Consider the following 23,045-nt stretch of genomic DNA (forward strand, 5'->3'; position numbering starts at 1 on the left):
TATATAACACCAGTATAGTTATTAAAGTCAGGCAATTTCACACAGTTCCAGAACTAATTATGAAATTTAGTTATATTCAAATTTCTGCATTTCTCTTATTAATACCTTTTGTAGTGAAGTTTTCCCAACCCCCACCCCAAATCCGGGTTTAAGACTCAATCCAGGTTTACACATTTAGATTTTTCTTTAATCTTTTTTAAAAAATTATTTTAGAGAAAGAGGGAGAGAAAGGGAGAGCAGCAGTGGGGAGGGGCAGAGGGAGAGAGAATGAGAATCTTCAATCAGACAGATCATGACCTGAACCAGAATCAAGAGTTGCTGCCTAACTCTTGAGCCACCCAGGCACCCCTTGATTTTTCTTCAATCTGAAAAAGTTGTTTAGCCTATTCATTTATTTACTTATTTATTTATTTGAGAGAGAGTGAGTGAGCACACGTGCAAGTACAGGAGCCGGTCAGGGGGAGGGCAGAGGGAGAGACTCTGAATCAAACTGTGCACTGAGTGTAGAGCCCCACGCTGGGATCACTCTCACAACCCTATCATGAGATGAGCTGAAGTCTCATGTTTAACTGATTCAGCCACCCAGGCTTCCCTCCTCACTCCATTATTATGGGAGTGGCTGTGGATCTTCCATAACCTTAAAACATACTAATTTGTGAAATAGTCTCATTTGTCTTTGATGTTTTCTCTTTTAATGACTGTTGTGATTTATAATTAGAAATATATATTTAGGGGTTGCTGGGTGGCTCAGTGGGTTAAGCCTCTGCCTTCAGCTCAGGTCATGGTCCTGGGGTCCTGGGATTGAGCCTGGCATGGGGTTTTCTGCTCAGCAGGGAGCCTGCTTCCTCCTCTCTTTCTGCCTGCCTCTCTGCCTACTTGTGATTTCTGTCAAATAAATTAAAAAAAAATCTTTAATAAAAAAGAAATACATATGTCTTAGTCCCATTTCTTGTAGTTTTATAGTGATGACAGGAATAGATTTGTCTTCTGTTAATGAGTCAAATTTAGGACACACCTAAGGTTAGCAGCTGGTTGCCGGGAGAATCAACCATGTGATAAGTGGGCCGGAACTTTCCACAAGTTAGTATGTATTCTGCGGTCTTTTGGGACGAAGTCCTTAACTTACGGTATTTGATGCTATCTCCAGGTGGGTAGCATCCGAATTGACTAGAATGTTAGGGTGCCCGACTGGGGTTGGAGAATTGTTTCTTGGTGTGAGGGAAAACCATATGCTAGAATTGGGTCCAAGATTGTAATGACTTTGTGGTGTCCCTTGACCAAATGATCATGCTATGCTGTAATCACTTACATTAAGCTTTTATGGTTTCCAGTGTTTTGTGGTTAAAATTAGCAGTGTGAGGGCTGGGCAAAAGGTATGAAGAGGAAAGAGAGAAACATGCTTTCAGTTGTCAAATGAGTGAGTCAGAGGAGTAAAAGGCATAGGAAATACAGTCAGTGATACTGTGATAGTGTTGTATGGTGACAGAGGGTAGCTACACTTGTGAGCAGCATAATGTTTAAACTTGTTAAATCACTATGTTGTACACCTGAAACTAATGTAACTGTGTGTCAACGATACTCAGACATTTTTAACTAAAATAGTAAAATCAGCACTTGTGAAGGTCATCTTATTATCTCAAGGCTTTGCCTACATCCTTATTTATCTCTTTAGAATAAATTATAGATTTACTCATTTATTGATTGATTATTCTGGATTCTAATTCTAGAAACAGAATTGGTAAGTTAAATGGGGCACTCATATTTAAGGTTTGTTTCTATACTGCCCACTATCTCTACTGACAGTGTTCAGCAGTGTATAAAAGTGTTGGTAAGAATGTCTGAAAATTTAGGATTCATTTATTAGAATCGGTACTATAACATCAGAAAGTTTAAAGTTTAAAGTCATAGAATAGTTAAACAGTTTTCTTTCTAATCACAAGAGATCTTTTACAAAATTATGGGAAAATTCTCAGTTACAAAAATACATTCTACCACTTAAACCAGTTAAGAATGACAATAACATGGCAATACAAGGGGTAGTCTTAGGGGTATTTTTCAACAACTTTCCTTTAAAGATATTTTTTTATGTTAAAATATAGCATTAATTAATAAAGGGTTTTTACCTTTTTAAATGAAAAATGAAAAGTTGTGGAAACCAGAGAAATCTGTTATTCCAACTTATGAAAAAGTACTGCTGTTATGAAAATTTTCGAACATAGGAAAAGTTACAAAGCTGCAGAAGTGAACTACTTTACCTCTCCATACTTTGTTATGTGTCACCTAAGACTAAGGACATTATCCTGAAGAGAATAATTTATCCTACCAAATAAAATTGAATACTATTTCCTTAATATCTTGTACTCCAGATTTTTTTCAAAATTTCCTCAGATGTCCACATCAAATTTTCATCAGAATTTCTGAAATACGTGTTTTATGGAAGAACATCAAGTCAGGGGTTCATGTGTCACATTTGGTTGCTTAATCTTTTAATCTGTGTTTATGTGAATTTTATCTTACTTGTTTAATGACAGATAAGTTTATTATGTTCCATTCTCTCAAGACTTAAATGGTAGAGGGAAATTAGTTTTAAAGAAGTTCCTGAAGAGAATCACTAGAGACATATGTTTTACTTTGTTTCAAAATAATAGTCAAGTGCTTTCAACCTCAAAACTATGTATGCATTAATTAATAACTATTTGTTTCATAGGTTGACATCAGGTTTTATTTTTATTTTTTAAGTTGAATCAGTGTATTTGTTTTCTCTTTTAGGAATACTTTTAGTTGGACCACCAGGGACAGGAAAGAAGCTTCTTGCTCGAGCTGTGGCTGGAGAAGCTGATGGTCCTTTTTATTATTCTTCTGGATCAGAATTTGATGAAATGTTTGTGAGTGTGGGAGCCAGCCATATCAGAAATTTAGTATGTTTTAATGTACTTTTCATGCAATACGTAATTTTGTTAATTTTAGGGGAAGAGGGATTCTTACCTATTTGTTATTCGATTATGATTGATAGCTGACCTCGCCATTGTGAGGTTTTGGTTTTAGGTAATTTAATGTGTGACCTAAAACAGAACTGTACTTTCCCAAATAGAGAGCTAGAAGTGTCAGGTGAGCTTGGGGCCTGTTGAAAAGCTGGATTTTCTGTTGTTGTCCTTTTTATCTTATTCATTAATTCAGTAGTATGTAATTAAGGAATAGTTAGCCTCAGATCTGACTGTGGCTTGTACAGTCAGAAGAATGAATACTTGGTTGTTTTTATTATATATCATTTTGTATGATACAGTTTTTTTCTGAGGCTACCGTTCTTAAATCAGTTTTAAAGAAAAGAAAGAGAACTCATTTTTATGGACTTCTCCTTAATGAATGTCTTTTGTTGCCTTTGACAGTTTTACAGGTTTTTAATACTTACATGATTTTGTTCAAAAAACATTGATTTCATTAAGGTTATTTGTATCTCTTCTCTTTTCCTAGGGGAAGCAAAAGCAAATGCTCCCTGTGTTATATTTATTGATGAATTAGATTCTGTTGGTGGGAAGCGAATTGAGTCTCCAATGCATCCATATTCAAGGCAGACTATAAATCAGCTTCTTGCTGAAATGAATGGGTAATTGAATCTTCATCTGTCTTTGGGATATGGTAATATATTTGGGAACATTAGAGAAATAGCGGGGCATCTGGCTGAGTCAGTGGAGCATGCAGCTCTTCCTCTCGGAGTTGTACATTTGAGCCCCATGTGGGGTATAGAGATTACTTTAAAATAAAATCTTAACAAAAATAGAAAGAAAGAGGAAAAATTGTAGGCAACAGAGTAGTCTCTGTGTATGAAGTCAAGACAAGCTGCATTCTCTGTATTGTGTTCTTTCCATTACTAGTGGGGTGACTGAGGTATCAACCTTTCTTAATTGGTGACTCTATACCTTTTTTCATTGATTGTATCATGACAGGAAAGTGATGATTCCCATTGAGAATACTAGTCTGTTTGGAGACGTAAAGAGTGTTTGCTGGTTCCTACAAAATTCGTGACTCACTTTTAGTGTTGTGGTAGGTTAAAAGTTTGCATCAGTGTTTATAATATAAAGAGCAAGAAGTGGGGTTGCTTTGGAAGAAGGAAAGACTTCCTTTTTTTTTTAAGATTTTATTTATTTGACAGAGAGAGATCACAAGTAGAGAGGCAGGCAGGGTGTGGGGGGGAGCAGGCTCCCTGCTGAGCAGAGAGAACCTGATGCGGAGCTTGATCCCAGGACCCTGAGACCATGACTTGAGCCAAAGGCAGAGGCTTTAACCCACTGAGCCACCCAGGTATCCCAGAAGGAAAGACTTCTTAAAACCATGTATGACCTTTTGGAACCAAACAGGAAGTCTAGGAGCAAATAATTTGAATTGGTAAGCTTGAGGATAATTTTTCACAAATTAGGTTCCCTAGCCTTTTCTGTCCGGTCATGTCTTCCTAAGTAGAAGAAATACTGTGAAGGCATGTAATCATAGATGACTTTGTGATTTATTGTTAGCAGTTTTATTGAGTACTGGCCTAGTAATATTTGTTCTTTTAAAAAAATAATAGGGATGTCTTATCACTTTGGGTATAAAAAGGATCAGTTCCTTTTCTTTACTGTTACTAAATTTAATGATAGTTTCGTGTAGAGCATTTCTATATGTGTATTGTTTTAATTTTCAGTGAAATGTTACTTTCCTTCTTTTTTACTAGCTTTAAACCCAGTGAAGGAGTTATAATAGGAGCCACAAGCTTCCCAGAGGCATTTGATAAGTATGTATTAAAAGACCGTTTTTTACAAGTACTGATACATACTGAAACGTGGATGAACTTTAAAAGAGAAGGAAGCCCATCACCAAACATCACATATGATCTGTTTATGTGAAATGTACAGAATCCGCAAATCGGGGGCAACAGAGAGTAGATAAGTGGCTGCCAGAAGGAGGAAAGAATGAAGAGTGACTGTTGGTGACTATGGGATTTCTTTTGGAGTGGGGGGATAAAAATATTCTTAAGTTAGATTGTTGGTAATTGCACAAATCTGACTATATTAAAAACCACTGGATTATCTACTTTGAATTCTGTGATGTGTGAATTAAATTTCAGTAAAGTTGTTGAAAGAATCTTCTGACAACTTTATATCACAAAAGTCTGTGAGTGGTGGAGAGCATTTTTAAAATAAAATTTATAGCAGTTTTAAATTTTTAAATTTTATCAATGAAGTTATTCATATTTTAATTTGATCTAATAGTTTTTTGTAATCTTTGCCTAAGTCTGTGGTTTAACATTCTATACTTAAAGAAGTTGTGATAGGAAGCTATCACAGTGTAGCTTTCATAATAGACTGCTGTAGAATTATTGTTCCTAGAGCGACTAGCTTGCATGTTTTTGTTTATGAGGATTGCCTGCTATCTATCTCTATCAACCTTTGTTCTGCCTTCTGGTTATTGAACCTGTTACTTGAGCCATGTTTTACAAGGAGTTCTCTGAATATTTATATTCAGAATGCCAGTCTAGGCTGGAATACGTGATGGGGATTAAGGAGCACACTTGTGATGAGCAGTGGGTGACGTGTGGAATTGTCGAATCACTGTACTGTACACCTGAAACTAACATAGCACTGTATGTTGGCTGTTCTGGAATTGAAATAAGAAACAAAACTCCATCCAAGATAATAATCTTCAAATATTTAATGTTAATGGATATGAGAGGCATTAACTTGCAACATTCAATCATATTTACTCTTCCAAACATGAAAATATCTATCAAATGATACTAGAACTTTTATTTTTTATTTATTTATTTTTTAAAATTACTTTTCAGTGTACTAGAGTTCATTGTTTAGACACCACACCCAGTGCTCTATGCAATACATGCCCTACATGATACCCACCACCAGGCTGGCCCAACTTCCCACCCACCACCCCTTCAAAACCGTCAGATGGTTTTTCAGAGTCCGCAGTCTCTCATGGTTCATTTCCCCCTCCAATTTCCCTCAACTTCCTTCCTCTCCATCTTCCATGTCCTCTGTGTTATTTTTTATGCTCCACAAATAAGTGAAACCATATAATAATCGATTCTTTCTGCTTCACTTATTTCACTCAGCATAATCTCTTCCAGTCCCATCCATGTTGATACAAAAGTTGAGTATTCATCCTTTCTGATGGAGGCATAATACTCCATAGTGTATATGGACCACATCTTTATCCATTCATCCATTGAAGGGCATCTTGCTTCTTTCCACAGTTTGGTGACTGTGGCCATTGCTGCTATGAACATTGGGGTACAGATGGCCCTTCTTTTCACTACATCTGCATCTTTGTGGTAAATACCAGTAATGCAATTGCAGGGTCATAGGGAAGCTCTATTTTTAATTTCTTAAGGAATCTCCACACTGTTCCCCAAAGTGGCTGCACCAACTTGCATTCCCGCCAACAGTGTAAGAGGGTTCCCCTTTCTCCACATCCTCCCAACACATGTTGTTTCCTGTCTTGTTAATTTTGGCCATTCTAACTGGTGTAAGGTGGTATCTCAATGTGTTTTTAATTTGAATCTCCCTGATGGCTAGTGATGATGAACATTTTTTCATATGTCTTAAAGCAAAAGTATTTTTGTTCTAACAAACACATTTTTAAGCATTAGGCACTTACAATTTCATAGTGTCAGTGATAAAATAATTCTAATTTAAAAACCATGAGAGACTCTTAACCATAGGAAACAAACCTAGGGTTTCTGGAAGGGAGGTGGTTAGGGGATGGGGATTAAGGCAGACACTTGATGTGATGAGCACTGGGTGTTATACACAGCTGATGAATGATTGAACTCTACATCTGAAGCTAATGATATATTGGTATGTTGGCTAATTGAATTTAAATTTAAAAACAAAATTGGTAGAAGTATTAAATATATGTATATATACTGAACTAAAGGAAGATCTATAGTCTTAGTAAAAATTTAAAAGCAAAGTTCAAATTAATGGATATAAATTCTTACAAAAATACCATAATCTATCTATCTATATATATTACATATCCCACTTTATGTATTATCTAATTCTCGGTATAGCTATAGATGATATATGTTTGTATATATAAAAATCAAAGCCATGTCTATCCAAGTGTGTGTTCAGAATCTTAACTTTTTTTATATGTCCCCCTATGGTTATACTTGTCACTGAAAACATGTAATATCTTTGTGACTTAAAAAAGTAATAAAGAAAATATGAACAATTATAAAACAGATAACAAGTGGAAAAAACCACAAAGCTCCATCCAGCTTCTGGTTGTCATTATCTTTTCATCTTGTCTTCAGAGTGTCAGATATGGACCCACAACTCCATGGTCGATAATCTTCAACAAAGCAGGAAAAAATGTTTAGTGGAAAAAAAGACAGTCTCTTCAATAAATGGTGCTGGGAAAACTGGACATCTATGTACAGAAGAATGAAACTTGATGACTCTCTTATGCCATACACAAATATAAACACAAATATGAAAGGTCTTAACATGAGGAAGGACTCTATCAATATCCTAAATCAGAACATGTCAAGGTAACTCCTTCAACATCGGCCACAGCAACTTCTTTCAAGACATGTCTCCAAAGGGAAAGGAAACAAAAGCAAAAAAGAATTTTGAGGACTTCATCAAAATCAAAAGCTTTGTCAAAGCAAAGCTGGTTGCCTCCAACAAAAGTAGGAGGCAACCCATGGAACAAGATAATGTATTCAAAAACAACAGTACAGACTAAGGGCTGATATCCAAGATCTATAAACTCAAACTCAAACTCAATACACACAAAACAGACAATCAGGTCAAAAAACAGGCAGAAGACATGAACAGACACTTCTCCAAAGAAGACATACAAATGGCTAACAGATACATGAGAAAATGTTCATCATCACTAGCCATCACGGAAATTCTAATCAAAACTACATTGAGATACCACCTTACACCAGTTAGAATGGCCAAAATTAACAAGACAGTAAACAACTTGTGCTGGAGAAGATGTGAAGAGAGGGGAACCCTCTTACACTGTTGGTGGGAATGCAAGTTGGTACAGCCACTTTGGAGAACAGTGTGGAGATTCCTTAAGAAATTAAAAATAGAGCTTCCCGATGACTATGTAATTGCACTACTGGGTATTTACCCCAAAGACACACATGTAGTGAAAAGAAGGGCCATCTGTACCCCAATGTTCATAGCAGCAATGGCCACAGTAACCAAACTGTGGAAAGAACCAAGATGCCCTTCAATGGACAAATGGATAAAGAAGATGTGATCCATATACACTATGGAGTATTGTGCCTCCATCAGAAAGGATGAGTAAGCAACTTTTGTTGGATGGGACTGGTAGAGATGATGCTAAGTAAAATAAGTCAAGCAGAGAGAGTCAACTATCATAAGATTTTGCTTATTTGTGAAGCATAAGGAGTAACACGGAGGACATGGGGAGATGGAGAGAAGGGAATTGGGGGAAACTGGAGGGGGATATGAACCATGAGAGCCTGTGGACTCTGAGAAACAAACTGAAGATTTTGGAGGGGAGGAGGTGGGAGGTTGGGTGAGCCCTGTGGTGGGTATTATGGAGGGCATGTATAGCATGGAGCACGGGGTGTGGTGCATAAACAATGAATCCTGAAACATTGAAAAGAAATTTTAAAAATAAATTTAAAAAAGTGTTTAATTAACAGATTAAATAAATAATAAATAAAAATGATTAAATATAAATAAATTATTATAACTATAAATGAATTAAATATAAAATAAACAATTAAAAATAATAAATTTAGTCATTTTAGTTTAAAAATATATAATTTATTTATTTATTTTTAAATTATTAAATAAACATATAATGTATTTTTATCCCCAGGGGTACAGGTATGTGAATCATCAGGTTTACACATTTCACAGCACTCACCATAGCACATACCCTCCCTAATGTCCATAACCCCCTCACCCTCTCCCGACCCCCCCCCACCCCCAGCAATGCCCAGCCTATTTTGTGAGATTGAGTCTTTTATGGTTTGTCTCCCTCCTGATCTCATCTTGTTTCATTTATTCTGTTCCTATCCCCCAAACCCCCCACATTGCATCTCCACTTCCTCATATCAGGGAGATCTATGATAGTTGTCCTTCTCGCATTGACTTATTTCGCCAAGCATAATACCCTCTAGTTCCATCCACGTCATCACAAATGGCAAGATTTCATTTCTTTTGGTGGATGCAATATATATATATATATATATATATATATATATATATATTGCATATATATATATATATGCCACATCTTCTTGATCCATTTATCTGTTGATGGACATCTAGGTTCTTTCCATAGTTTGGCTGTTGTGGACATTGCTGCTATAAACATTCAGGTGCACGTGTCCCTTTGGAGCACCACGTTTATATCTTTAGGGTATATACCCAGTGGTGCCATCACTGGGTCATACGGTAGCTCTATTTTCTGCTTTTTAAGAAACCTCCATGCTGTTTTCCAGAGTGGTTGCACCAGCTTGCATTCCCACCAACAGTGTAGGAGGGTTCCTTTCTCCACATCCTCGCCAGCATCTGTCATTTCCTGACTTGCTAATTTTAGCCATTCTGACTGGTGTGAAGTGGTATCTCATTGTGGTTTTGATTTGTATTTCCCTGATGCCAAGTGATTTGGAGCATTTTTTCATGTGTCTGTTGGCCATCTGGATGTCTCTTTGCAGAAATGTCTGTTCATGTCCTCTCCCCATTTCTTGATTGGATTATTTGTCCTTTGGGTGTTGAGTTTGCTGAGCCCTTTATAGATTTTGGATTCTAGCCCTTTGTCTTATATGTTGTTTGCAAATATTTTCTCCCATTCTGCCAGTTGTCTTTTTGGTTTTGTTGACTGTTTCCTTTGCTGTGCAAAAGCTTTTGATCTTGATGATGTCCTAATAGTTCATTTTTGCCCTTGCTTCCCTTGCCTTTGGCGATGTGCCTAGGAAGAAGTTGCTGTGGCTGAGGTCAAAGAGGTTGCTACCTGTGTTCTCCTCAAGGATTGGGTGGATTCCTTTCTCACATTGAGGTCCTTCATCCATTTTTAGTCTATTTTCATGTGTGGTGTAAGGAAATAGTCCAATTTCATTTTTCTGCATGTGACTGTCCAATTTTCCGAACACCATTTGTTGAAGAGGCTGTCTTTTTTCCAGTGGACATTCTTTCCTGCTTTGTTGAAGATTAGTTGACCATAGAGTTGAGGGTCTATTTCTGGGCTCTCTATTCTGTTCCATTGATCTATGTGTCTGTTTTTGTGCCAGTACCATACTGTCTTGATGATGACAGCTTTGTAAGAGAGCTTGAAGTCTGGAATCATGATGCCACCAACTTTGGCTTTCTTTTTCAATATTCCTTTGGCTATTCGAGGTCTTTTCTCATTCCATATAAATTTTAGGATTATTTGTTCTCTTTCGTAGAAAAAAATGGATGGGATTTTGATAGGGATTGCATTAAATGTGCATATTGCTTGAGGTAGCATAGACATTTTCACAATATTTGTTCTTCCAATCCATGAGCATAGAATATTTTTCCATTTCTTTGTGTCTTCCTCAATTTTTTTCATGAGTACTTTATAGTTTTCTGAGTATAGATTCTTTGCCTCTTTGGTTGGGTTTATTTCTAGGTATCTTATGGGTTTGGGTGCAATTGTAAATGGTATTGACAAAATTTAGCAATTTTCAAAAAATTCCTTTTTTTTAAAAAGGAATGTTTTCTTGAGAGTATTTAGATAATTGTTGAAGATAAATATAAGTGGTTTTAGATGAATGTAAAATATGAAATAATAGAAAAAGCACATAAAATGTCATCACTTTGGACAAAAAAGAAGCAAACTGTAAAACAGAACATAGGAAAATATTATGGACCCACTTGAGTAATAAATGCAGCTATTAAATTAAGCTCTAGTATTTTCAAGGACAGGTGAATCAATTTATAAAACCTGATATGTTGGGGCACCTGGGTGGCTCTGTAGGTTAAGTGACTGCCTTCAGCTCAGGTCACGATCCTGGAGTCCCAGGATTGAGTCCCACATCGGGCTCCCATCTCCATGAGGAAGCTTCTCCCTCTGACATTCTCCCCTCTCATGCTCTCTCTCTCTCTCAAATAAAAGTAAATAAAATCTGTTAAAAAAAAGCCTGGTATGTTTCCTTTAATAGGGGTAGCTTTTATAAAGGTACATATAATACTAAACACTTAAGTATAAAGTATTTCAAGATGAAATTCAGAAAACAAAATGTTTTCTGAATGTTTTCAGTTGTGCTTAGGCTAATAACAGTTTAGGTCATAATTTAAAGATTTATAAATCATGTCTGGCAACTCTGCATTTCTTTATTTTTCACAAAGTTGTCTAAATTTAAGAACTTTTGTGATGTGTCCTAATGGGATTTTAATGATTGATTTAATGGCAATTTTGGTTTTCCTTTAGAAAAAGTAAGTTTATTTTGTAGTTACAGTGATATAAATATTTTAAGTTCTAGTTCAGGATAGTTATTTTCTTTTGGAATATGAGTCATTTGTGAAGAGTCGTTTTGGAATTTTAATATTGTGTTTATCTACATAGCTGTGGATCCAGAAATTGTACCTCGAGGTACTGTTGGCTTTTCTGGAGCAGAGTTGGAGAATCTTGTGAACCAGTCTGCATTAAAGGCAGCTCTTGATGGAAAAGAAATGGTTACCATGAAGGAACTAGAGTTTTCCAAAGATAAAATTCTAATGGGTAGGCTTTTTTTCTCTTTTTCATTTTCCCTGTCTTACACTGTTCATTATATTAGAGAATAAATTCTTTTTGAGAAAAGTGTTATAAGAAAGAAAGTTATAGGAGCAAGAAAATATTTACTCCAAAGTAGCCACACAACTGGGCCTCTTACAGAACAAATACAGTTTATATGATTATACAGTTTGGGGGCAGGGGGTGCCCATGTGTTTACTCTTGTCTGGTATAGCTGATAAAAGAATAATTGTACTGATAAAAGAAAAATTTTTCTAATTTTAAGTATTTGATTTTAAATCTTGAATGAACTTCAGAACAATTTCGTTGTGACATTTCTTGTTTAAATTTATTTTCTGGAAATAGGATTAAACTTTCCTGGTTGATAGTAAGGAGTAAGAGGACAGCTCTTACAAATTTGATTGTCAGTTGGCAACTTATTTTGGTTTAAAATAACTTATTAATGATATTAAGTCATGTCACTCTAAGAATTGCTTAAAGGCAAGTGGGTTTCATTCATCTAAATATACCTTACTAATGGAATAATTTTATTCAATTAAATTTTTATCCTTAGGGCATGAATGTAGAAGCCTGGAGATTGACAATAAAAACAAAACCATCACAGGATATCATGAATCCAGTCATGCTATTATTGCATATTACACTAAGGACGCAATGCCTATCAACAAAGCTACAATCATGCCAAGAGGGCCAACACCTGGACATGTATCTTTTTTTCCCCCTCTTTTCCTTAAAATAACACTCTCTAAAAGCTGTAGGAAACTGTTGAGGAAAACAATTTAAAAGAAAATTCAACTAAGTTCTAAGTTTGCTGATAACTTTCTTCTTTAACATTCTGAACCATTGTGAGATCACAGATACTCATGAACTTATATGCTAATAACGAATACTAATAATTCAAATATTATATATCTACATGATGAAATTTAAGTCTTGAATGACAACAAAGTATCATTCTTAAATATGTCACTGCTTTTTCCCTCCACAAAGAAATTAGGTTAGTGGTTCCATAGTCCTTTAAGATTTTTTTTTTAATTAATTTTTTATTTTTTATAAACATATATTTTTATCCCCAGGGTACAGGTCTGTGAATCACCAGGTTTACACACTTCACAGCACTCACCAAAGCACATACCCTCCCCAGTGTCCATAATCCCACCCCCTTCTCCCAAACCCCCTCCCCCCAGCAACCCTCAGTTTGTTTTGTGAGATTAAGAGTCACCCTATGACCCAGCAATTGCACTATTGGGTATTTACCCTAAAGATACAAACGTAGTGATCCAAAGGGGCACATGCACCTGAATGTTTATAGCAGCAATGTCCACAATAGCCAAACTATGGAAAGAACCTAGATGTCCATCAACAGATGAATGGATCAAGAAGATGTGGTATATATACACAATGGAATACTATGCAGCCATCAAAAGAAATGAAATCTTGCCATTTGTGACAAGATGGATGGAACTAGAGCGTATCATGCTTAGCGAAATAAGTCCTTTAAGATTTTTCTCACTGAGTACAAGTTTCATTTTCTTATCTTTCTAACAATAGACATTTTAAGCCCTTTTTGGCACCTGGGTACAAGTCCATCCTCTTTCAGCATTATCCTATTGCAGGGTTATAGAGCTATGACATGTAAAATGAACTTTCGCTTTTTAGGGAATTTTTCTTCCTTTGTATAATGCCAGTTTTGTCATTAGTCTCTGAGACCAACTCTACTAAATGTCTGAACTGTCAGCATCATGACATTAAGTGCTATAGCAAGAGCCAGATGATAATTCTGATCATTAATGTAAATATTTCCAACTGTGTCTGGAGTTTTTCTTTGTTTCCAATTGTCCAGGTGTCCCTCTTGCCTGAGAATGACAGATGGAATGAAACTAGAGCTCAGCTGCTTGTGCAGATGGATGTCAGTATGGGAAGAAGAGGGGCTGAGGAGCTTATATTTGGAACTGACCATATCACAACAGGTTGGCTGTAAAGAATGGCTTTAGTTCATATTGTGCTTGCTGATATAAAAATATTTTAAAATATTGAGTCTATGTATAGTTTTAAATTTTAGGGGCTTCCAGTGATTTTGATAATGCAGCCAAAATTGCAAAGCAGATGGTTACCAAAATTTGGAATGAGCGAAAAGGGAATAGCTAATTTTACCCCTCCCTCATGTATCAAATGATTTGCCAAGTGTCTCCTTATGAGACAGGGTTCTTTTTTTATTCTTGAGACTTTATTTTATTTATTTATTTTATTGGAGAGAGCGTGCATGAGAGGGGGGATGGTCAGAGGGAGAAGCAGACTCCCAGCTGAGCAGGGAGCCCAGTGCAGGACTTGATCCTAGGACTCTGGCACCATGACTGGAGCTGAAGTGAGTCTCTTAACCCACTGAGCTACCCCAGGCACCTTAGGAGAGAGGGGTCTTGTTATAAACTGGTAACATTTAATTTCCCCCTCTCATTCCGAGTAGACTTGTCACAGCTCATTCTAAACTAAACTTTTTTTTTTTTTTTTTTTTTGAGTGCTAAAGTATAGTATTCACTTTCCATTCTGGCTGCTTGGACAATAGTAGTATGTCATGAGTTAAGCAAATGATAAGATATCCTGTTTCTGTTCATATGACCTAAAACTTCTGTTTGCTGAGCTTGCTTACTTTGCCCTTCCCACGTATTTCACTCTCCTACGTTATCACTGTGGCTTCACACAGCACTTCTAGCAACTACATTGTGGATTTCTGGATTTAGAATAGTGGCAAAGGTTTTCTAAGAAGGTACTCAGAACCATACTTGGGATTTTAAAGTTTCTCTCTTGTTCATACTTTTTAGTCTTACACTTTCAGAAGAATGATGAAATTTCTATACTGAATTTCTTCCTTGCCCTTGATGAGGTTTCCTTAAGTATAGGATAGTACTTCCTCTGTTTACATGTATTAGTGGTTTCGGGTGTTTCTGTTCAATTTCGTTCTTTTCATTTGTTTTAGCTTGGAGTTATGACCTACAGTGATACTGGGAAACTGAGTCCAGAAACTCAATCTGCTATTGAACAAGAAATTAGAATCCTTCTAAGGGTAATAATTCCTTTTTTCTGTGCTTATTCATCTGTCTAGTCATTAATGTGCCTAAATAGTTAGGTGCTACCAGAAGATAATGGTTATCCCCTGTGTAGAGCTGTCACTATATATAATCAAGAGAATGAGTGCACCATTGAAGCCATGATTTCAGTATGTAGTTGGGAGCCTCTGGCCATAGGCTAGCGACTGTCAATATCAGTAATTTTAAATATTCTACTTCATCTGTAAAACCATAGTGTTGTTAGAATAGGGAGGATATTTGATTATTTGAATCTTTATTAGTTTTTCACTCTGACACATATTTTATTCCACAAATATTAGTTGCTTTGTGCCTCGCTGTGTACATACACTGAGAATGAAGCATAAATGTCTTTGAAAACAAAAGCCTTTTTGATTGCAGGGTCCAGTACAGAGTACATGAGCGTCAATTCAGTGAGATGAGTGAGTAGGTTCTGTGTAATCTGCTTAAGGCAGAGCATATGCTTGGATTAGGGCAGTGAGAGGGGAAATTGAGAAAAATGAAAGCATTCAAGAGATGCTGATCTAGTGGAATCGAATGCCTTTCTGATATTTGGGTGAGAGTGCAGCTAAATTAAGTAACAAAGCTGTGTTCTCGATTTCTGCCTGGTGCAGCCATCTAGTTGTGTGCTGTTGACTGAGAAACCACTGATGATGGCCTAAGGTGGGGAAGTGTGTAGATTATAAACTGAGTTTTATACATATTGAATTTGAAGTGTTTAATTTTTTTAAGGTTTTACTTGTTTATTTGAGAGAGAGCGAGATAGCGTGAGCATAAAGTGGGGTGGGTGAGGGGCAGAGGGAGAAGCAGATATCCCTGTTGAGCAGGTATCCTGATGTGGGGCACGATCCCTGGACTCTGGGATCCTGACCTGAGCTGAAGGCAGACACTTAACCAGCTCAGCTCCTGAATTTGAGGTGTCTTAGTGAAGGTTTCACGTGGGGAGGGATACGTGGACCTGGTGCTTAGTGCAGAGGTTGGATATGTGCATTTCATTTGGATGTACATGAAGGCAGGTCTTGGAATGGAAAAGACTGAGCTACATGGCAGAAAGTCTAGTGAACGAGAACTGGAATTAGGGTTGTAGATGGCCGAATGAAGGATGTTGAAGTCATATGGTGAAAACTTCAAAGGAATCATGCTTTATAGAAGAGTATGGTAAAGTAATCGTCTGTCAGTGGTGAGGGGAGCAATGGTCTCACCTCTTTACTCTAAAAGATCTGGGATAGGAGGGAATCAGTAGCTGTCAGTCGAGGGATTCGGAGTGTCCCCAGGAGGGCCAGGTTTTGATTAACTCAAGGAGGTAAAAGCTTTAAAGTCATTAAGTTTATGAAAAGTTTATATGTTGGAAAGGTCTAGAAGGTGTTTCAGAAGAGGAATTCTCTCTCCCTTGCCTGAATCTTCATTCTTTTTTTTTTTTTAATGTTTATGTTATCTTGAGTAAATTATCTCTTCTAGTATTAGAGCATTGGAAATACTCTTTCTTTGCTCTTAATCCTTTTCTGAAATGTTAAGCTTGCGAGGGCGGTAGGTACTCTTTCCACTAGATGGCACACTTACATTGTTATTAAGGAAAATGATGCTTAGCTAGTATACGTTTTAGGTTCAAATGTATATAAAACTTAAAGATATAAAAAGCTTAGCATAGTCTCACATGTTACAGTGTACGGGTTTCATTCCAATGGAGTTTATAAAGTTAATACTAATTCATCCTAGGTTTTTAGTTTCAATATTCCATGACATATTTATAATACTTTATATGTTCTCTTTAATTTGATATTTCACTTGACCATAACAGTTTTGTTCAGAATGTCTAAGGATCTTTATTTTTAATAATTGTGTTATTTTTTATGACGTATGCTTCTTGGTGTTGTTAAACTCATTTTACAGTGGTATAGTGGTCACTGACTGAGAGGTAAGTTGTTACCAAATAAGAATAGAAAAGCAGATAAGTTTAGTATATATTTATGTATCTTTAAGTATGTCTGCCTAAGTAGTCCTCACTTATCCATGTGATACATTTTGAGGTTAAAATAGAACATTTCCAAGTATGAAACTAATCTTTGAGAACCAAGGTTGCCTTATCTATCAATCAATTAATCAATCAAGTAGGCTTCATGCTGGTGTTTAAAAGCTCCATGCCTTAAGAGACTCAATCTCATAAAACAAACTGAGGGTTGTTGGGGGGAAGAGAGGGGAGGGATGGGGTGGCTGGTTCTGGACAGCGGGGAGAGTATATGCTATGGCGAATGCTGTGAAATGTGTAAGTCTGATGATTCACAAGCCCATACCCCTGGGGCAAATAGTACATTCTATGTTAATTTTTAAAAAGAGCTTCATGCTTTTATCTTTTATAAATAGAAATGAATATAGTTCACTTTTTTAAAGGCATATACTTTTTATGCTTTTTGCTTCTACTACGTTTTCTGCCTCTTAGATACCTCCTTTTTGTCATTTCAGGACTCATAAGAACGAGCGAAATGTATCTTGAAGACTCATGTAAAAGAGCCTAAGAATCTAGCAGAAGCTTTACTAACTTATGAGACTTTGGATGCCAAAGAGATTCAAATTGTTCTTGAGGGAAAGAAATTGGTAGTGAGATGATAACTTTTAATTCTTTTTTTTTTTTTTTAAAGATTTTATTTATTTATTTGACAGAGATCACAAGCAGGCAGAGAGGCAGGCAGAGAGAGAGGAGGAAGCAGGCTCCCTGCTGAGCAGAGAGCCCGATGCGGGGCTCTCGATCCCAGGACTCTGAGATCATGACCCGAGCCGAAGGCAGCGGCCCAACCCACTGAGCCACCCAGGCGCCCCGAAGATGATAACTTTTAAAATGGATGCATTGCCGGTTTTGCTGCAGGAATATATAAGTAGCATTTCCGTAGTCTCCTTTTGCGATGCTTTTCTCCCATTCTTGCCTTGGTATCACTCAAGAGTGTGAAACACTTTGCCTCTCTTTTTTCACATTTAATCTAATTCTGGTTATTCTCATGATGACACCTATGGTAAATTATCAACCTAGCAAATATGTTAAGAAAAATAAAGAACTACTAGGACTGGAAGAAGCTTATTTGAGAAATGTTAATCAGTTATTCAGTTGAAAATAAGTAATGATTTTATGGTTGGTTCCTCTACTAGATGTAAATAAAAATTGTGCCTTTAGCTCTTGGGAAGTACTTTTACTTGGCAACGTAAAATTATCAAAGGCTTATCTTTGTTTTTATATAGTACCATTTATCTTTGATGAAGAAAGGCTGCCGTTTGGCTCAAGTGAAGCATATTTCTATATAGGTCAGTGGAACCTTCATTAAGATGCACTTAATTATTGTGCTCCCGATTGTCCATATAAAAAATAGTTCTGTTTTTGTCTATCTAAGAGAGAATTGTAAATGTACAGATTTAATCAGAATTTAAATGATTACATCCTTTTAGAAATGCAGCTTGTATTTTCATGGTCTTTTTTTTGTTGTTGTTTTATACATCATCATTCTTTCTAATGAAATTTATTTCAGAGCAGCAAATATTTTGTTAAATAAAAAGCAAGTTACTTCAAAATCTGAATAACTATACAATTTTGCTTGGTATTAAAAGAAAGATTAACCCCAAATCTCAGTCCTTTCAAAGTGAACTTTGCATTACCCTCCTGGTTATGGAAAATCATATTTGCTTTTCATTCAGATTTTGTGAATATGAACATGTTGTTACAGGATTTACAGATGACTTTATTTAACTGAAGAGAATTATTTTAGAGCTCATTGTATTGGCTTTGCAACCAGATTATATTCTTTTTTTTTTTTATATATATATTTTTTTATTTTTTTTTTTAATTTTTTATTTTTTATAAACATATATTTTTTATAAACATATATTTTTATCCCCAGGTCTGTGAATCACCAGGTTTACACACTTCACAGCACTCACCAAATCACATACCCTCCCCAATGTCCATAATCCCACCCCCTTCTCCCCAACCCCCTCCCCCCGGCAACCCTCAGTTTGTTTTGTGAGATTAAGAGTCACTTATGGTTTGTCTCCCTCCCAATCCCATCTTGTTTCATTTATTCTTCTACCCATTTAAGCCTCCATGTTGCATCACCACTTCCTCATATCAGGGAGATCATATGATAGTTGTCTTTCTCTGCTTGACTTATTTCGCTAAGCATGATACGCTCTAGTTCCATCCACGTTGTTGCAAATGGCAAGATTTCATTTCTTTTGATGGCTGCATAGTATTCCATTGTGTATATATACCACATCTTCTTGATCCATTCATCTGTTGATGGACATCTAGGTTCTTTCCATAGTTTGGCTATTGTGGACATTGCTGCTATAAACATTCGGGTGCATGTGTCCCTTTGGATCACTACATTTGTATCTTTAGGGTAAATACCCAATAGTGCAATTGCTGGGTCATAGGGCAGTTCTATTCTCAACATTTTGAGGAACCTCCATGCTGTTTTCCAGAGTGGCTGCACCAGCTTGCATTCCCACCAACAGTGTAGGAGGGTTCCCCTTTCTCCGCATCCTCGCCAGCATCTGTCATTTCCTGACTTGTTGATTTTAGCCATTCTGACTGGTGTGAGGTGATATCGCATTGTGGTTTTGATTTGTATTTCCCTGATGCCGAGTGATATGGAGCACTTTTTCATGTGTCTGTTCGCCATCTGGATGTCTTCTTTGCAGAAATGTCTGTTCATGTCTTCTGCCCATTTCTTGATTGGATTATTTGTTCTTTGGGTGTTGAGTTTGCTAAGTTCTTTATAGATTCTGGACACTAGTCCTTTATCTGATATGTCGTTTGCAAATATCTTCTCCCATTCTGTCAGTTGTCTTTTGATTTTGTTAACTGTTTCCTTTGCTGTGCAAAAGCTTTTGATCTTGATGAAATCCCAGTAGTTCATTTTTTCCCTTGCTTCCCTTGCCTTTTGCGTTGTTCCTAGGAAGATGTTGCTGCGGCAGAGGTCGAAGAGGTTGCTGCCCGTGTTCTCCTCAAGGATTTTGATGGATTCCTTTCGTACATTGAGGTCCTTCATCCATTTTGAGTCTATTTTTGTGTGTGGTGTAAGGAAATGGTCCAATTTCATTTTTCTGCATGTGGCTGTCCAATTTTCCCAGCACCATTTATTGAAAAGGCTGTCTTTTTTCCATTGGACATTCTTTCCTGCTTTGTCGAAGATTAGTTGACCATAGAGTTGAGGGTCTATTTCTGGGCTCTCTATTCTGTTCCATTGATCTATGTGTCTGTTTTTGTGCCAGTACCATGCTGTCTTGATGATGACAGCTTTGTAATAGAGCTTGAAGTCCGGAATTGTGATGCCACCAACGTTGGCTTTCTTTTTCAATATCCCTTTGGCTATTCGAGGTCTTTTCTGGTTCCATATAAATTTTAGAATTATTTGTTCCATTTCTTTGAAAAAGATGGATGGTACTTTGATAGGAATTGCATTAAATGTGTAGATTGCTTTAGGTAGCATAGACATTTTCACAATATTTATTCTTCCAATCCAGGAGCATGGAACATTTTTCCATTTCTTTGTGTCTTCCTCAATTTCTTTCATGAGTACTTTATAGTTTTCTGAGTATAGATTCTGTGTCTCTTTGGTTAGGTTTATTCCTAGGTATCTTATGGTTTTGGATGCAATTGTAAATGGGATTGACTCCTTAATATCTCTTTCTTCTGTCTTGCTGTTGGTGTAGAGAAATGCAACTGATTTCTGTGCATTGATTTTATATCCTGACACTTTACTGAATTCCTGTATAAGTTCTAGCAGTTTTGGAGTGGAGTCTTTTGGGTTTTCCACATATAGTATCATATCATCTGCGAAGAGTGATAATTTGACTTCTTCTTTGCCGATTTGGATGCCTTTAATTTCCTTTTGTTGTCTGATTGCTGAGGCTAGGACCTCTAGTACGATGTTGAATAGCAGTGGTGATAATGGACATCCCTGCCGTGTTCCTGACCTTAGCGGAAAAGCTTTCAGTTTTTCTCCATTGAGAATGATATTTGCGGTGGGTTTTTCATAGATGGCTTTGATGATATTGAGGTATGTGCCCTCTATCCCTACACTTTGAAGAGTTTTGATCAGGAAGGGATGTTGTACTTTGTCAAATGCTTTTTCAGCATCTATTGAGAGTATCATATGGTTCTTGTTCTTACTTTTATTGATGTGTTGTATCACATTGACTGATTTGCGGATGTTGAACCAACCTTGCAGCCCTGGAATAAATCCCACTTGGTCGTGGTGAATAATCTTTTTAATGTACTGTTGAATCCTATTGGCTAGTATTTTGTTGAGTATTTTCGCATCTGTGTTCATCAAGGATATCGGTCTATAGCTCTCTTTTTTGGTGGGATCCTTGTCTGGTTTTGGGATCAAGGTGATGCTGGCCTCATAAAATGAGTTTGGAAGTTTTCCTTCCATTTCTATTTTTTGGAACAGTTTCAGGAGAATAGGAATTAGTTCTTCTTTAAATGTTTGGTAGAATTCCCCCGGGAAGCCGTCTGGCCCTGGGCTTTTGTTTGTTTGGAGATTTTTAATGACTGTTTCAATCTCCTTACTGGTTATGGGTCTGTTCAGGCTTTCTATTTCTTCCTGGTTCAGTTGTGGTAGTTTATATGTTTCTAGGAATGCATCCATTTCTTCCAGATTGGCAACCAGATTATATTCTTGAAGTGATTTTATTAAAATTACCTACAGTTTTCTAATAACTTTTAAGCTGTATATGGTCTTCATTGAAGAAGTTGATAGAGGGAGTTTGCTATACAGTATCTTGCCTCTATTTTTTTTTTTTTTGGTAGCTTTAAATCTTGATCTAATTTCAAACTTATAGAAATGTTACTTGAATAATACAAGGAACCCCGTGTACCTTTGGTCCAGATTCATTATCCCATTTTTTAATTGGCCACTTCCCTTTCCCCGTTCTCTCCTCTTTCATCCTTCCCTGTCCCTCTCTCCTTCCTTCCTTCTCCCTGTGTGTATATACATGTCTTTGTGTGGACGCAGGTTTTTATTTTTCCTAGACAGACTTCTCGGGTAGAAATTGCTGGGTCATGTAGTAAGTTTCTGTTTACCTTTTTACGGACCTGATGAAATGCATCATTCTCCGTATCTTCTACAGTATATTCTTAGAGTCTTTTTGATAAAAATGTCATTCTTAGAGTCATTCTGGTGTGAATGAAATAATACCTCATGGATTAACATACGGTTATCTACACTAGTGATATCCTCTCCTGTTTTATTGGCTGTGTGTATATTTTCTTTGGAGAAACATCCATTCAGAGCACCCTCACTGTCCCTTTTGGGTTGTCTTATTATGTGGTGTAAGAGATCATATATTCTGAACACAAGTTCTTTATCAATCTTGCTTTTTAAAAATCCAATTGACAATCTCTGTTGAGTGGAGTGTTTAGTTAATTCAGATTTAGTTTTGATATATTTGTTTCTACACTTCCCATTTTGCTTTTTCTTTCCTGGTTTTCTCATATCTCAAGAGATCCTTCTCTGTTCCTCCTTTTTTGAGTTACATCTTAGTGATTGATCTAGGTATGACTGTGTGCATCTTGTCAGTCTACTCTAATTCTGGTCAAATGTGGGAACTTTGTTTCAGTAGATCTCATTTTCTTCTCTGTGCTCCTAGTGTCATATGTTATATCTGTGCATGTTACAGCAGCTCAACAATACAGTGACATAACTAGTGACATAACTCTTCTTTCCACAGTCTTTCTCTGGGAATGTCATTTATTTTTGCCTTTGTTTTTTTAAGAATAGTTTTGCTGGATATAGAATACCTGGTTGCCTTTTTTAAAAATCTGTAATCATTTAGATTATGTTATGCCATAGACTCCTAGCTTCCATTATTTTTTTGTAAGAAGTCAGCTGTTAATCATAATTTTGGTCTCCTTTTGTGATAGGTTGGTTTTTTTCTCTTGCAGATTTCAAGGTTTTGTGTTCATTTGTTTATCCTTGATTTTAGCAGTTTGACCCCATGATGACACGTTTAGGTGTGGATGTCCTTGTCTATTTCCTGGTTAGGATTTACTGGGCTTCATGGATCTGCAGATTATGTTTTCATCAAATTTAAGCAATTTTTGGCAATTACTTCTGCAAATATATTTATTAATCCTTTTCTGTCTTCCTTTTGGGGATCTCCTTATTGTTGATCTGGTCTCAGGCTTTGTTCATTTTCTTTATTGTTTTTTTTTTTTTCCTACCTCTCTGC

The 23,045-nt window shown here is 36.5% G+C and overlaps 2 protein-coding genes across 2 annotated transcripts in view; both read left to right on the top strand.

Moving 5' to 3' along the window:
* The first annotated feature begins 5,522 nt into the window (after positions 1-5,522).
* Positions 5,523-17,433, top strand: LOC131838324 (ATP-dependent zinc metalloprotease YME1L1-like). Its single transcript, XM_059184282.1, has 6 exons — positions 5,523-5,614; positions 11,440-11,444; positions 11,575-11,730; positions 12,296-12,447; positions 13,586-13,712; positions 17,286-17,433. The coding sequence occupies exons 1-6, from the start codon at positions 5,523-5,525 to the stop codon at positions 17,336-17,338; spliced, it is 585 nt and encodes a 194-aa protein (XP_059040265.1). The 3' UTR covers positions 17,339-17,433.
* Positions 17,434-17,455: 22 nt separating this feature from the next.
* The window catches only part of LOC131838325 (ankyrin repeat domain-containing protein 7-like), a 29,850-nt gene continuing 24,260 nt past the window's right edge, over positions 17,456-23,045 (top strand). The window contains exon 1 of the mRNA XM_059184283.1: positions 17,456-17,706. Within this exon, the coding sequence (XP_059040266.1) occupies positions 17,644-17,706 (63 nt within the window). The 5' untranslated portion in view covers positions 17,456-17,643. The remainder of the gene's footprint in view (positions 17,707-23,045) is intronic.

Source organism: Mustela lutreola, chromosome 8, assembly GCF_030435805.1.
Source record: "Mustela lutreola isolate mMusLut2 chromosome 8, mMusLut2.pri, whole genome shotgun sequence".
Lineage (NCBI taxonomy): Eukaryota > Metazoa > Chordata > Mammalia > Carnivora > Mustelidae > Mustela > Mustela lutreola.

What these genes read in the sequence shown, in the direction of transcription:
- LOC131838324 (XM_059184282.1), top strand. Translation starts at nt 5,523, where the DNA reads ATGGGGATTAAGGAGCACACTTGTGATGAGCAGTGGGTGACGTGTGGA. An exon ending in CAAAGATAAAATTCTAATGG is followed by an intron (nt 11,731 to 12,295) that starts GTAGGCTTTTTT and finishes TTTTATCCTTAG; the next exon opens with GGCATGAATGTAGAAGCCTG. An exon ending in AACTGACCATATCACAACAG is followed by an intron (nt 13,713 to 17,285) that starts GTTGGCTGTAAA and finishes TTGTCATTTCAG; the next exon opens with GACTCATAAGAACGAGCGAA.